Source organism: Cherax quadricarinatus, chromosome 11 (assembly GCF_038502225.1).
Source record: "Cherax quadricarinatus isolate ZL_2023a chromosome 11, ASM3850222v1, whole genome shotgun sequence".
NCBI classification, from domain to species: Eukaryota; Metazoa; Arthropoda; class Malacostraca; order Decapoda; family Parastacidae; genus Cherax; species Cherax quadricarinatus.
In genome coordinates this window covers 45437524-45450767 of record NC_091302.1, presented here as the reverse complement: position 1 = coordinate 45450767, position 13244 = coordinate 45437524, and the positions used below count along the sequence as shown (strand labels likewise).

The window sequence follows — 13244 nt, the reverse complement described above, 5'->3', positions numbered from 1 at the left end:
GGATCAGCCGGGCTGTGGCTCGTACGTTGGACTACGTGCGGCCAGCAGTAATAGCCTGGTTGATCAGGCCCTGATCCATCGGGAGGCCTGGTCATGGACCGGGCCGCGGGGCGTTGATCCCCGGAATAACCTCCAGGTAACCTCCAGGTATCCATAGGCACAAACTACTCATACCCAATCCTCCTGTTAATGACCTAGTGTCGAGGTAGGCGCTTTCATGTGTGTGCGCGCACACACACACACGCACACACACACACACACACACACACACACACACACACACACACACACACACACACACACACACACACACACACACACCAGAAGAGCTCATGCATGCAGGGCAAAGCTACTGATCATGGGTGACTTCAACCACAAGGAAATCGATTGGGAGAACTTGGAGCCACATGGGGGCCAAGAAACGTAGAGGGCTAAGATGATGGAGGTGGTACTGGAAAACGTCATGTGCCAACACGTAAGGGACACTACCAGAGAGAGAGGAGAGGCTGAACCAGCGAGACTGGGCCTAGTGTTCACCTAGAGTGGTGCAGATATTGAGGGCATCACATACGTAAGACCCCTTAGGGCCAGCGATCATGTGGTTTTAAGATTCGAATATACAGTGGAGTTACAAGTGGAGAGGGAAGTAGGAAGAGCTGGACGAATGAAGCCAAACTACAAGAAAGGGGACTATGTGGGAATGAAGAACTTCCTGCACAGGGTTCAGTGGGACAGAGAACTGGCAGTGAAGTCAGTAAACGAGATGATGGAGTATGTGGCAACAATATGCAAGGAAACTGAGGAGAGGTTTGTACCCAAGGGTAACAGGAATAATGAAAAACCCAGGATGAGCCCATGGGTCACCCAAAGGTGCAGGGAGGCCAAAACCTAGTATGCTAGGGAATGGAAGAAGTATAGAAGGCAAAGGACCCAGGAGAATAAGGAGAGCAGTCATAGAGCCAGAAATGAATATGCACAGGTAAGAAGGGACGCCCAACGACATTGTGAAAATGACATAGCAGCGAAAGCCAAATCTGACCTGAAGCTGTTGTACAGCCACATCAGGAGGAAAACAACAGTCAAGGACTAGGTAATCAGGCTAAGGAAGGAAGGAGAGATCACAGGAAACGACCGCGAAGTATGTGAGGAACTCAACATGAGATTCAAAGAAGTGTTCCCAGAGGGGACAGAAGGGACTCCAGAAAGACGTAGAGGTGGGGTACATCACCAAGTGCTGGACACAATACATACAACCGAGGAAGGAGTGAAGAGGCTGCTGAGTGAGCTAGATACCCCAAAGGTGACGGGGCCAGATAACATCTCTCCATGGGTCCTGAGAGAGAGAGCAGAGGTGCTATGTGTACCCATAACAACAATATTCAACACATCTACTGAAACAGGGAGATTACCTGAGGTATGGAAGACAGCAAATGTAGTCTCAATTTTTAAAAAAGGAGACAAGAAGCATTAAACTATAGACCAGTGTTACTGACATGTATAGTAAGCAAAGTCATGGAGAAGATTATCAGAAGAGTGGTGGAACACCTAGAAAGGAATGTGCTTATCACCAACAGCCAACACGGTTTCAGGGATGGGAAATCCTGTGTCACAAACCTACTGGAGTTCTATGATAGGGTGACAGCAGTAAGACAAGAGAGAGAGTGGTGAGTAGATTGCATTTTCTTAGACTGTAAGAAGGTGTTTGACACAGTTCCACACAAGAGATTAGTGCAAAAACTGGAGGACCAGGCAGGGATAACAGGGAAGGCACTACAATGGATCAGGGAATACCTGTCAGGGAGACAGCAGCGATTCATGGTACGTGGCGAGGTGCCAGAGTGGGTGCCTGTTACGAGTAGGGTTCCACAGAGGTCAGTCCTACGACCAGTGCTGTTTCTGGTATTCATGAACGACATGACGGATGGACAGACTCCGAAGTATCCCTGTTTGCTGATGTGAAGTTGATGAGAAGAATTCAATCAGACGAGGACCAGGCAGAACTGCAAAGAGATCCGGACAGGCTGCAGGCCTGGTCCAGAAACCGGCCCCTGGAGTTCAACCCCACCAAATGCAAAGTCATGAAGACTGGGGACGAGCAAAGAAGACCGCAGACGGAGTACATTCTAGATGGCCAGAAACTACAAACCTCATTCAAGGAAAACCATCTTGGGGTGAGCATAACACCAGGCACATCTCCTGAGGCGTACATCAACCAAATATCTGCTGCAGCATATGAGCGCCTGGCAAACCTCAGAACAGCATTTCGCCATCTTAATATGGAATCATTCAGGGATCTGTATACTGTGTACGTTAGGCCCATATTGGAGCATGCGGCACCAATTTGGAACCCATACCTAGCCAAACACGTAAAGAATCTAGAGAAAGTGCAAAAGTTTGCAACAAGACTAGTCCCAGAGATAAGGGGTATGTCCTACAAGGAGAGGCTAAGGGAAATCGACCTGACGACACTGGAGGACAGGAGAGATAGGGGGTCATGATAACGACATAAAATACTGAAAGAAATTAACACGGTGGGCAGACAGAATGTTCCAAAGATGGGACACAGCAACAAGGGGACACAGTTGGATGAAGACTCAGATGAATCACAGGGATGTTAGGAAGTATTTCTTCAGCCACCAAGAGTAGTCAGGAAGTGGAATAGTTTAGGAAGCGATGTAGTGGAGGCAGGATCTATTCATAGCTTTAAGCAGAGGTATGATAAAGCTCATGGTGCAGGGAGAGTGACCCTGTAGCGGCCAGTGAAGAGGCGGGGCCAGGAGCTATGACTCGACCCGTGCACCCACAACTAGGTGAGTACATACACACCAAGAAAAGGTATGGCAAAGCTCATGGAGCAGGGTGAGAGTGGACTTAGTAGCGACCAGTGAAGAGGCTTGGCCAGGAGCAATGATTCGACCCCTGCAACCACAGTTAGGTGAGCACACACACACACACACACACACACACACACACACACACACACACACACACACACACACACACAAACAAACACATATACAAACACACAGATACAAACACACAGCGAACAGGCCAAGTGTCTTACCGACAAGTGTCTTACGGACAAGTGTCTCACCGACAAGTGTCTTGGACACAATGGTAACTAACACACAAAAGTTTCGTGTTCTGTTCAATATTCATTGTACTATTTTTTTAATATTTTTTAATCAAGCGTTTCATTGTGCTTTCTTCGCATACACACAATACGAGGGTACTCACAGGTTGTGTGGAATGTGGAGGGCGGCCCATGGAGATGTTAGGGAGAGAGGAGTAAACGGTAAGATCTGAGCAAGATCCCTGGCCTCCACCACCATGGGCACCGTAGGGGGACCCGCCCCCCTCCTCATGGATGGGTGTAGAGCCTGACGAGGATCTGGACGCTGGTAGACCGTTGGGCGGAGAACTCTGCCCGCTGTCAGGAGTCGACCCACTCTCCACTGTTAAAATAAACAAAGATCACTTTTAGCATTTTCAACCGTCTAACTCCACAAAATCTAAAATGTTAATAACAATGAGGAATAATTTACAACACTAACATTATCACTAAGAAGTAGAGAAGTGCCAAAGAACACTGCCATCGTGTCCCTCCTTCCCTAGGCAAGTGTTACTTTCTCTATGTGCTACTTATAACAGATGCTGAAATAACTGGCTATGCAAAATCTTACAACAAGGTATAATTGCAGAACTTTGCTAAACAAAGCAATTAACCGTTCATGATTTACTTTTCCGATATGAAAACATCTAGAAATTCCCTCTGATGAAGTAATTTTGTTAAATTAAACAAGAGCTATTTAGACAGTTGAGTAATGTTGTGTGTTGGTATACTCACGAGAAGTGAATGCCGGGAGGGGGAGGGGGAACAGAGGATTCTTATCCCCTTGCCCAGCCTCTCAATCTGTACTCGACAGGCGTGGATGCTAGCCTTTAAGACTGTTACATTTAGTCACGAATCAGAGAACAGCATTCGCATCCACTATATCGTCTTAACTACGACTGAAGACGCGCTTCCTAATATCCCTGGAACTCATCTGAGATTTTATCTTCCACTCAAGACCTCATATCCCCATTACCTTCGTATCAGTCTCACTTTGTCAATGCCGCATAGTATTTTGCATATCGTGAGAATGTCTGATTTGGCTATAACTTACATACTTATCTGCCCTTGATAATATTGAACAATTATATATATTTGTTCAATACTAGGACAATGATAATTATCATTGTACTAGTAGATGCAGAAGTGGCGACTTCATGGGTGTAAATGTTCTAACTAGAAAAAATACATTGTAAGTGAAGTGTAATGTTCAACTCTCTTAATACACTTCACGATTCAACCCTCGTTACTTCAATACTTGTTAGTTTAAGTAGGATCTACATGTCTTCCCAACATTTCCTGACTGTGTGTGAGATAGGCCATCATAACAGATAGTAATTACCAAACAGTATTTATTCTGGTTCTGTTGCAACGAAACTTCCCAAGCTGCCGTAGCTACTGAGTCGCTGAGTCGCTAGGCCTGAGTCGTCGTAAGCTTCTCTCTTTTATGTGCGGGTTATTTGTGTATTGTTCCAGTCACGGTATTGTGCCTTTTTGTTATTTATTTTAGGCCTGAGTCGCTGAGACTCCAGCTGGGCGAAGAAAATCGCCCAGCCGAAGTCTCGCTGCTCAGGCCTCAGGGTACCAGATATTCATTACTTGGTGTGATAAAAATAACAGGGAAACATAGCCAGCTATACTTCTCACTGTGTAACTACAAGAATGTAGGACAGCAGCACACTGTTAATGTATCTAATTTTGTTCAATAAACAACAAAAACATAGGTCTCTGCTCCATGAATACCTACTGTAATCTGCGGTTGAGTTCTTCATGTATTTCACTGTAATTTTCTATAACTGATGCCTTACCGCATCCTCTTGGAATCTTCTGCGTCTCTCTTATTTCCTTTTTCCGGCGTTCTTAGGGCTCGATATTTTTACTTTAATTTATTATAGAATTTTCCTTCGCTGCTCCGTTAATTAAGCCATAAATTCTCTTCGTATTTTAGTTTCAGTTACACAGGCAGGGATGACGACAGTTGCAGGAGGGACCGAAAGCGATCTTGGAAGGACATATCTTTTTTTTTTTTTAATATATCTTTTGGCTCTCAGCACATTTGGGCAAGATGGTTACCTGGATTATACCTGGAGGGGGGTTCGGGGGGTCAACGCCCCGGCGGCCCGGTCCCTGACCAGGCCTCGCGGTGGATCAGGGCCTAATCAACCAGGCTGTTACTGCTGACCGCACGTAAACCGACGTACGAACCACAGCCCGGTTGGTCAGGTACTGACTTTAGGTGCCTGTGGAGTTCCTTGAAGACAGCCAGGGATCAATTAGTAATCCCCCTTATATATGCTGGGAGGCTGCTGAACAGTCTTGGGGCCCCTGAAGAGAAACTCGTGGGGCCCCTGCTTTTCATTGGGGAAATGTTGCATCGCCTGCCGAGTCCTTTGCTTTCATCACAACTTCTGGGGATTTCCTACTAAGTTCACTCTCCAAATTACTGTCTGCCAGAATTTGTCTTATATCACCATGTCTTCCACATACAGGTAGTCAATGTCATATTTTTTCATATGCCTGAGTTCAAACCAGCCTGAAGACGATGTAATCAGTCCATCACCCTTAAAGTTTTGAGGTGGTCAGTCCCTCAGTCTGGAGAAGAGCATTGTTCCATAGTATGAAACAATATGGAGATGAAGTGGCAGGATGGAGCTTTTTATAGCGCCAAGAGGTGAGACGTAGGCCACTAGGAGAGGTAAGAACTCAGATGTTGAGAAGTCAGGTCCCTCTCAAATCCAGCCCCTCTCACTAGTGGAAGTTGTCGAAGTTGATTGCAGGTCTGTACCAAGATACCCCGTCACTTCTTCTCCATATTGTTTCATACTATGGAACAATGCTCTTCTCCAGACTGAGGGACTGACCACCTCAAACCAGCCTGTGTCCAGCTTCTCTGTGAGACAATACTTAGCCAAGCTGTTGCTACCAGCGGCCACAACATCTATATAACTATTATAATCTACTTAATCAAAATTACGTTACATGGTATGGTAATACCGGCAAACTATAGTTGATAAAGACACTCAAGAAGCAACTGGAAACTTTATTTAGACGACGTTTCACCTGCGCAGCATGTTTTTAGTTTGTTGAGAAAGCGAAACGTCGTCTAAATGAAGTTGTCCATTGTTGCTTGTGTCTTTATCAACTGCACGAAACTATTTAGTTTCCTCTTGAGGATTTCTTCACTTACACCGGTAATTTTTCCACTTGTTGTTCGATAGTTGAAGAAAGTTGAACCTGAGATGATGACACCTCTTCCCCAACGATGTCGACTTAGTATTCTACCATTATGTTTATCCTCACTTCATCTTGTGCTTACTCTATATTTGTTCACATATTTCTCACTTCAGTAACTTATGTTCGTACAAATTAAGAACCTAACTGACCAGTATTTCCCATGTAAAGATTATGACATGTCTGTCTTGTCTCCGTTGCAAGAGTGCACTGCGAGCGCTGAGTCGGTCACGATGGTTCAGTTTCATGATTCTGTCACTAGTAAAACATTTGTATGTTTTAAAGCTTGGGTATCTCACTTGCCTTGAGAGGACAAGGGAGCACAGAACACTAGTTTAAACCAGAGTGCGCCACTACTTTCAAGAATACCATCTCGTGTACACAGATTTTTCCTAAAATAATCATTTGTCTAAAAGACTTGGCAAATACCGTTAATTTAAGTCATGGCATGCCTGTCTCTCATTCCTGACACTTAATATCGCAAATGGGTTTAACGAGTCACATACAATTATAAATTAACAGTACCAGCCATGTGAAAATTATGATACATTATTCTCGCCTGCATCCCAGGAGTAAACTCTGAAAGACTTAAGGGCTACCCAATAATCTATATGTTTCACTGCATAAATATAAATGAGACCGTTACTATGCAGCAGTTTTACAGTATAAAGTGTACAAGTACCTTCAAATATATCATCTGTTTGTAAAGTTTTTGTTATTCAACCTTATCACTCTTCTTACAATAATTTTAGCAATTTCACAGTGTTTCTGAAAAGTAAAAATCTTCCGACATGGTTACACCAAGGTCGCTTACATTTCTTTTCTGTTCTAAAGTGGGGTTTGATTACGCTTTACATTCCTATATAGTTTATGGTTTTAGTTTTTTTCTACAGAGGAGTAAAGGAATTCGTTCTCGCTGAACATCATATTCCTTTTTTGTGGCCCACTGGTAGACTCAGTTTTCGTCTACTTGAGATTTGCAGTCCTCGAAGAGCGCCACTCACAAATCCTAGTATAACTGCACATGATAACACAGTGTTCAGAGTCGTCTGGAAGGAGAATGTAAGAGAGAACTGGGGAGAGTGTTGTTCCTGGGATTGGACTGGATGGGGTTCGCCGGTACTGTCTCGGTCCGGGTCTTGTCCAGCTGGTGACCTTGCGCTTTGACGAACACAACTTTTGTTTACAAAGCCTTTTTATTTTATTTCTTGACATTTTACTCTTTGGGTCCCATCTGTTTGAAAGCTAATCCTATCTGCCTACTTTTTCCCTGTTATGCCATTTGCAGGCATTTTGCGTGTTATTACACCACGATCACACTTATATATGGAATCTGTTAACCTGGCCATTGTTCATTTAAACTCTTCACGTCAACATACGTTAATATGCGTTACGTTACATTACTTTAGACTAAGCTAACTCAAATTATCGTGCTAACTAAATAAACGTTACAAAAAACACAACAGGGGAGGTTGTTATCTTAGGGTAACGGCCGCAGGTTAATATTTACAACAGTCTCTCGTAAACAAATTTGTCGATAAGCAAACACTGGTTATGAGGACACGCTGGACACACTGCCGCAGTGCAGCCCTGAGGGAAGCAGCCCTGAGAGTAGCAACCCTGAGGGAGGGAACCCCGAGAAAGGTATCCCTGAGGGAGGCAGCCCTGAGGAAGGTATTATCCATGAGGGAGGCAGCCCTGAGGAAGGTATAATCCCTGAGGAAGGTATTATCCCTGAAAGAGGCAACCCCCGAAAAAGGTATTATCCCTGAGGGAGGCAGCCCTGAGGAAGGTAGCCCTGATGAAGGTATTATCTCTTAGGGAGGCAGCCCTGAGGAAGATATCCCTGAGAGAGGCAACCCCCGAAAAAGGTATTATCCCTGAGGAAGGTATTATCCCTGAAAGAGGCAGCCCTGAAAAGTACCAACTCTGAGGGTGTCAGCGCTGATGATACAGCCTTTAGGAAGGAGATGTGTATACTCACCAGTATTGTAAGGAGGTCCTGGGAGGTGGTGTATACTCACCAGTACTGTAACAAGGTCCTGGGAGGTAGTGTATACTCACCAGTACTGTAAGGAGGGAGGTCTTGGGAGATGGTGTATACTCACCAGTACTGTAAGGAGGTCCTGGGAGGTGGTCTGTACTCACCTGTACTGCAAGGAGGTCCTGGGAGGTGGTGTATACTCACCAATTCTGTAAGGAGGTCCTGGGAGGTGGTGTATACTCACCAGTACTGTAAAAAGGTCCTGGGAGGTGGTGTATACTCACCAGTACTGTAAGGAGGTCCTGGGAGGTGGTCTGTACTCACCTGTACTGTAAGGAGGTCCTGGGAGGTAGTGTATACTCACCAGTATTGTAAGGAGGTCCTGGGAGGTGGTGTATACTCACCTGTATTGTAAGGAGGTCCTGGGAGGTGGTCTGTACTCACCTGTACTGCAAGGAGGTCCTGAGAGGTGGTGTATACTCACCAGTACTGTAAAAAGGTCCTGGGAGGTGGTGTATACTCACCAGTATTGTAAAAAGGTCCTGGGAGGTAGTGTATACTCACCAGTACCGTAAGGAGGGAGGTCCTGGGAGATGGTGTATACTCACCAGGACTGTAAGGAGGTCCTGGGAGGTGTTCTGTACTCACCTGTACTGCAAGGAGGTCCTGGGAGGTGGTGTATACTCACCAATACTATAAGGAGGTCCTGGGAGGCGGTGTATACTCACCAATACTGTCAAGAGGTCCTGGGAGGTGGTGTATACTCACCAGTGCTGTAAAAAGATCCTGGGAGGTGGTGTATACTCACCAGTACTGTAAGGAGGTCCTGGGGGGTGGTATATACTCACCAGTACTGTAAGGAGGTCCTGGGAGGTGGTGTATACTCACCAGTACTGTAAGGAGGTCATGGAAGGTGGTGTATACTCACCAGTACTGTAAGGAGGCCATGGAAGGTGGTGTATACTCACCAGTACTGTAAGGAGGGCGACGCTTGAGGGAGCCAGGTAGACGGTCCTTGCGACGCACCAGGGGTGAAGGACGACGCTCCGTGCCCATCCGCTGCTTGTGTCGAGCCTTCAAGCAAATGTTTGGCTCGGAGGCTACGACACACAGGTTACTTGTTAGTCACACACACTCCACTACAACACACTTGCATGCTACAATATACTACTTCACTTATACTACAAGTGGATGCCTACAACAAGGTATTATTATAGGATGTATGCTCAAGATACATCACACACTATGATCTATATAATGTAGAAAATGTATCACGGTCATACACTACTTAGCTAAGCTTGCTAGGTTATCAAAACACAAGTGTACTTGTTGCTAGGTTATCCAAACACAAGTGTACTTGTTGCTAGGTTATCCAAACACAAGTGTACTTGTTGCTAGGTTATCTAGACGCAAGTGTACTTGTTGCTAGGTTGTCCAAACACAAGTGTACTTGTTGCTAGGTTATCCAAACACAAGTGTACTTGCTGCTAGGTTATCCACACGCAAGTGTACTTGTTGCTAGGTTATCCAAACACAAGTGTACTTGCTGCTAGGTTATCCAGACGCAAGTGTACTTGTTGCTAGGTTGTCCGAACACAAGTGTACTTGTTGCTAGGTTATCCAAACACAAGTGTACTTGTTGCTAGGTTATCCAAACACAAGTGTACTTGCTGCTAGGTTATCCACACGCAAGTGTACTTGTTGCTAGGTTATCCAAACACAAGTGTACTTGCTGCTAGGTTATCCAGACGCAAGTGTACTTGCTGCTAGGTTGTCCAAACACAAGTGTACTTGTTGCTAGGTTGTCCAAACACAAGTGTACTTGTTGCTAGGTTGTCCAAACACAAGTGTACTTGTTGCTAGGTTATCCAAACACAAGTGTACTTGTTGCTAGGTTATCCAAACACAAGTGTACTTGCTAGGTTATCCAAACATAGGTGTACTTGTTGCTAGGTTATCCAAACACAAGTGTACTTGCTAGGTTATCCAAACATAGGTGTACTTGTTGTTAGGTTGTCCAAACACAAGTGTACTTGTTGCTAGGTTATCCAGACACAAGTGTACTTGTTGCTAGGTTGTCCAAACACAAGTGTACTTGTTGCTAGGTTATCCAAACACAAGTGTACTTGTTGCTAGGTTATCCAAACACAAGTGTACTTGCTGGATTATCCAAACACAAGTGTACTTGTTGCTAGGTTATCCAAACACAAGTGTACTTGTTGCTAGGTTATCCAAACACAAGTGTACTTGCTAGGTTATCCAAACACAAGTGTACTTGTTGCTAGGTTATCCAAACACAAGTGTACTTGCTAGGTTATCCAAACATAGGTGTACTTGTTGCAAGGTTATCCAAACACAAGTGTACTTGTTGCTAGGCTATCCAAACCCAAGTGTACTTGTTGCTATATTGTCTAAACACAAGTGTATTTGTTGCTAGGTTATCCAAACACAAATGTACTTGTTGCTAGGTTATCCAAACACAAATGTACTTGTTGCTAGGTTATCCAAACACAAGTGTACTTGTTGCTAGGTTATACAAACACAAGTGTACTTGTTGCTAGGTTATCCAAACACAAGTGTACTTGTTGCTAGGTTATCCAAACACAAGTGTACTTGTTGCTAGGTTATCCAAACACAAGTGTACTTGTTGCTAGGTTATCCAAACACAAGTGTACTTGTTGCTAGGTTATCCAAACACAAGTGTACTTGTTGCTAGGTTATCCAAACACAAGTGTACTTGTTGCTAGGTTATCCAAACACAAGTGTACTTGTTGCTAGGTTGTCCAAACACAAGTGTACTTGTTGCTAGGTTATCCAAACACAAGTGTACTTGTTGCTAGGTTATCCAAACACAAGTATACTTGTTGCTAGGTTGTCCAAACACAAGTGTACTTGTTGCTAGGTTATATATAAAATTCACTGTTCTGCAATAAAAGTATTTTTAGTATACGATTCATCACTACCTTAGTCAAAAAATACAAATGGTAAAGTTGTTAGCAGAGGGATTCTCACTAAATTACAAAATGAAGAAGACACAGTTAAGAAGTCAATGAGACAATACAAGTACTACTATCCTAGGCTTATAGTACGTCATGAACAGTATGACAAGTGTGAGACATGACTGTCGTCATGTTATACTCACACTCATCACCCTACCAAACAACTATATTATGTTAATCAACCAAATAAGAAGCAGCAACAATATTATATATATATATATATATATATATATATATATATATATATATATATATATATATATATATATATATATATATATATATATATATATACAAAACAACACTGTGAAAGAATAGTGAAATTCCAAGAGCTTTCGTGACTTCTCACATTATTAAAGAACTATGATAGTTCCTTGATAATGTGAGAAATCACGAAAGCGCTTGAAATTTCAATATTCTTTCACAGTGGTTGTTTTGCATATTCTGATATCACCTGTTTACTGTGATCTTATTGCATATATATATATATATATATATATATATATATATATATATATATATATATATATATATATATATATATATATATATATATATATATATATATATATACTGTGTGTGTAACGCAAGGCAATACTAACACTAAGTGCAACAACATCAAAGAATTAGGCACTGCACCACGGAGAGAGAGAATACTCAGTGGCACTCTGTCCCGTGAAGAGTGCCTCCTGGCTCTCACTGAACGACTAGGCAATGTGCCTGACTCACCTGTCTTGCGAAGTGGGAAGTCGTCCTCGAACTTGCCGAGTACGTTGCCGGGAGTCCTGTGTGAGTATGGTGGACCCACATTAATCGAGGAGGAGGTGGTAGGCTTGCAAAAGCTACGCTGTGGTGGAAGCCTGGTGGAGGGTGTTTGGATGTGTTGGGTCGTGGTGGTGGTGGTGGTGGTGGTGGTGAAGGTGGTGGTGGTGGTGAAGAAGTATTTGGGTAGTAGTGGTGGTGGTAGTCGAGGAGTATTTGAGTGGTAGCGGTGAAGTGTATGGGTGGTGATGGGGGGTTGTGGGTTGTTGAATGTGGGGTAGTGGAATGATCATTGTCGAGGAGAGGGTTGGGGAGGTAAGGTTTTTGAGGAGGGGGCAGTGAGGGGGAGGATTCCAAGCGGTCATTAACTCAACAGGTGGGTGGGTCATTAAGACAACAGGTGGGTGGGTCATTAACACCACAGGTGGGTGGGTCATTAACAACAGGTGGGTGGGTCATTAAGACAACAGGTGGGTGGGTCATTAAGACAACAGGTGGGTGGGTCATTAAGACAACAGGTGGGTGGGTCATTAACACAACAGGTGGGTGGGTCATTAACTCAACAGGTGGGTGGGTCATTAACACAACAGGTGGGTGGGTCATTAACACCACAGGTGGGTGGGTCATTAACACAACAGGTCGGTGGGTCATTAACACAACAAAGCTGGTCATTAACGCAACAGGTGGGTGGGTCATTAACACAACAGGTGGGTGGGTCATTAACACCACAGGTGGGTGGGTCATTAACACAACAGGTCGGTGGGTCATTAACACAACAGATAAGCTATCATTAACACAACAGGTGGGTGGGTCATTAACACAACAGGTGGGTGGGTCATTAACTCAACAGGTGGGTGGGTCATTAACACAACAGGTGGGTAGGGTCATTAACACAACAGGTGGGTGGGTCATTAACTCAACAGGTGGGTGGGTCATTAACACCACAGGTGAGTGGGTCATTAACCCCACAGGTGAGTAGGTCATTAACACAAGAGATAGGTTGGTCATTAACACAACAAGTAGGTGGGTCATTAACACAACAAGTGGGTAGGTCATTAACACAACAAGTGGGTGGGTCATTAACACAACAGGTAGGTTGGTCATTAACACAACAGGTGGGTGGGTCATTAACTCAATAGGTCGGTGGGTCATTAAC

General features: G+C 44.1%; 1 protein-coding gene across 7 annotated transcripts in view; it reads right to left on the bottom strand.

The window, feature by feature from the left end:
* The window catches only part of HDAC4 (histone deacetylase 4), a 779940-nt gene that overhangs the window by 141357 nt on the left and 625339 nt on the right, over positions 1-13244 (bottom strand). For 6 of the 7 annotated variants that reach the window (XM_070084058.1, XM_070084060.1, XM_070084059.1 and 3 more), the window contains 3 exons: positions 12056-12111; positions 9296-9427; positions 3238-3455 (listed from right to left, as the gene is read on the bottom strand). In XM_070084058.1, coding sequence (XP_069940159.1) covers positions 3238-3455; positions 9296-9427; positions 12056-12111 — 406 coding nt within the window. The remainder of the gene's footprint in view (positions 1-3237; positions 3456-9295; positions 9428-12055; positions 12112-13244) is intronic. The other variant, XM_070084063.1, reaches the window with a different exon arrangement.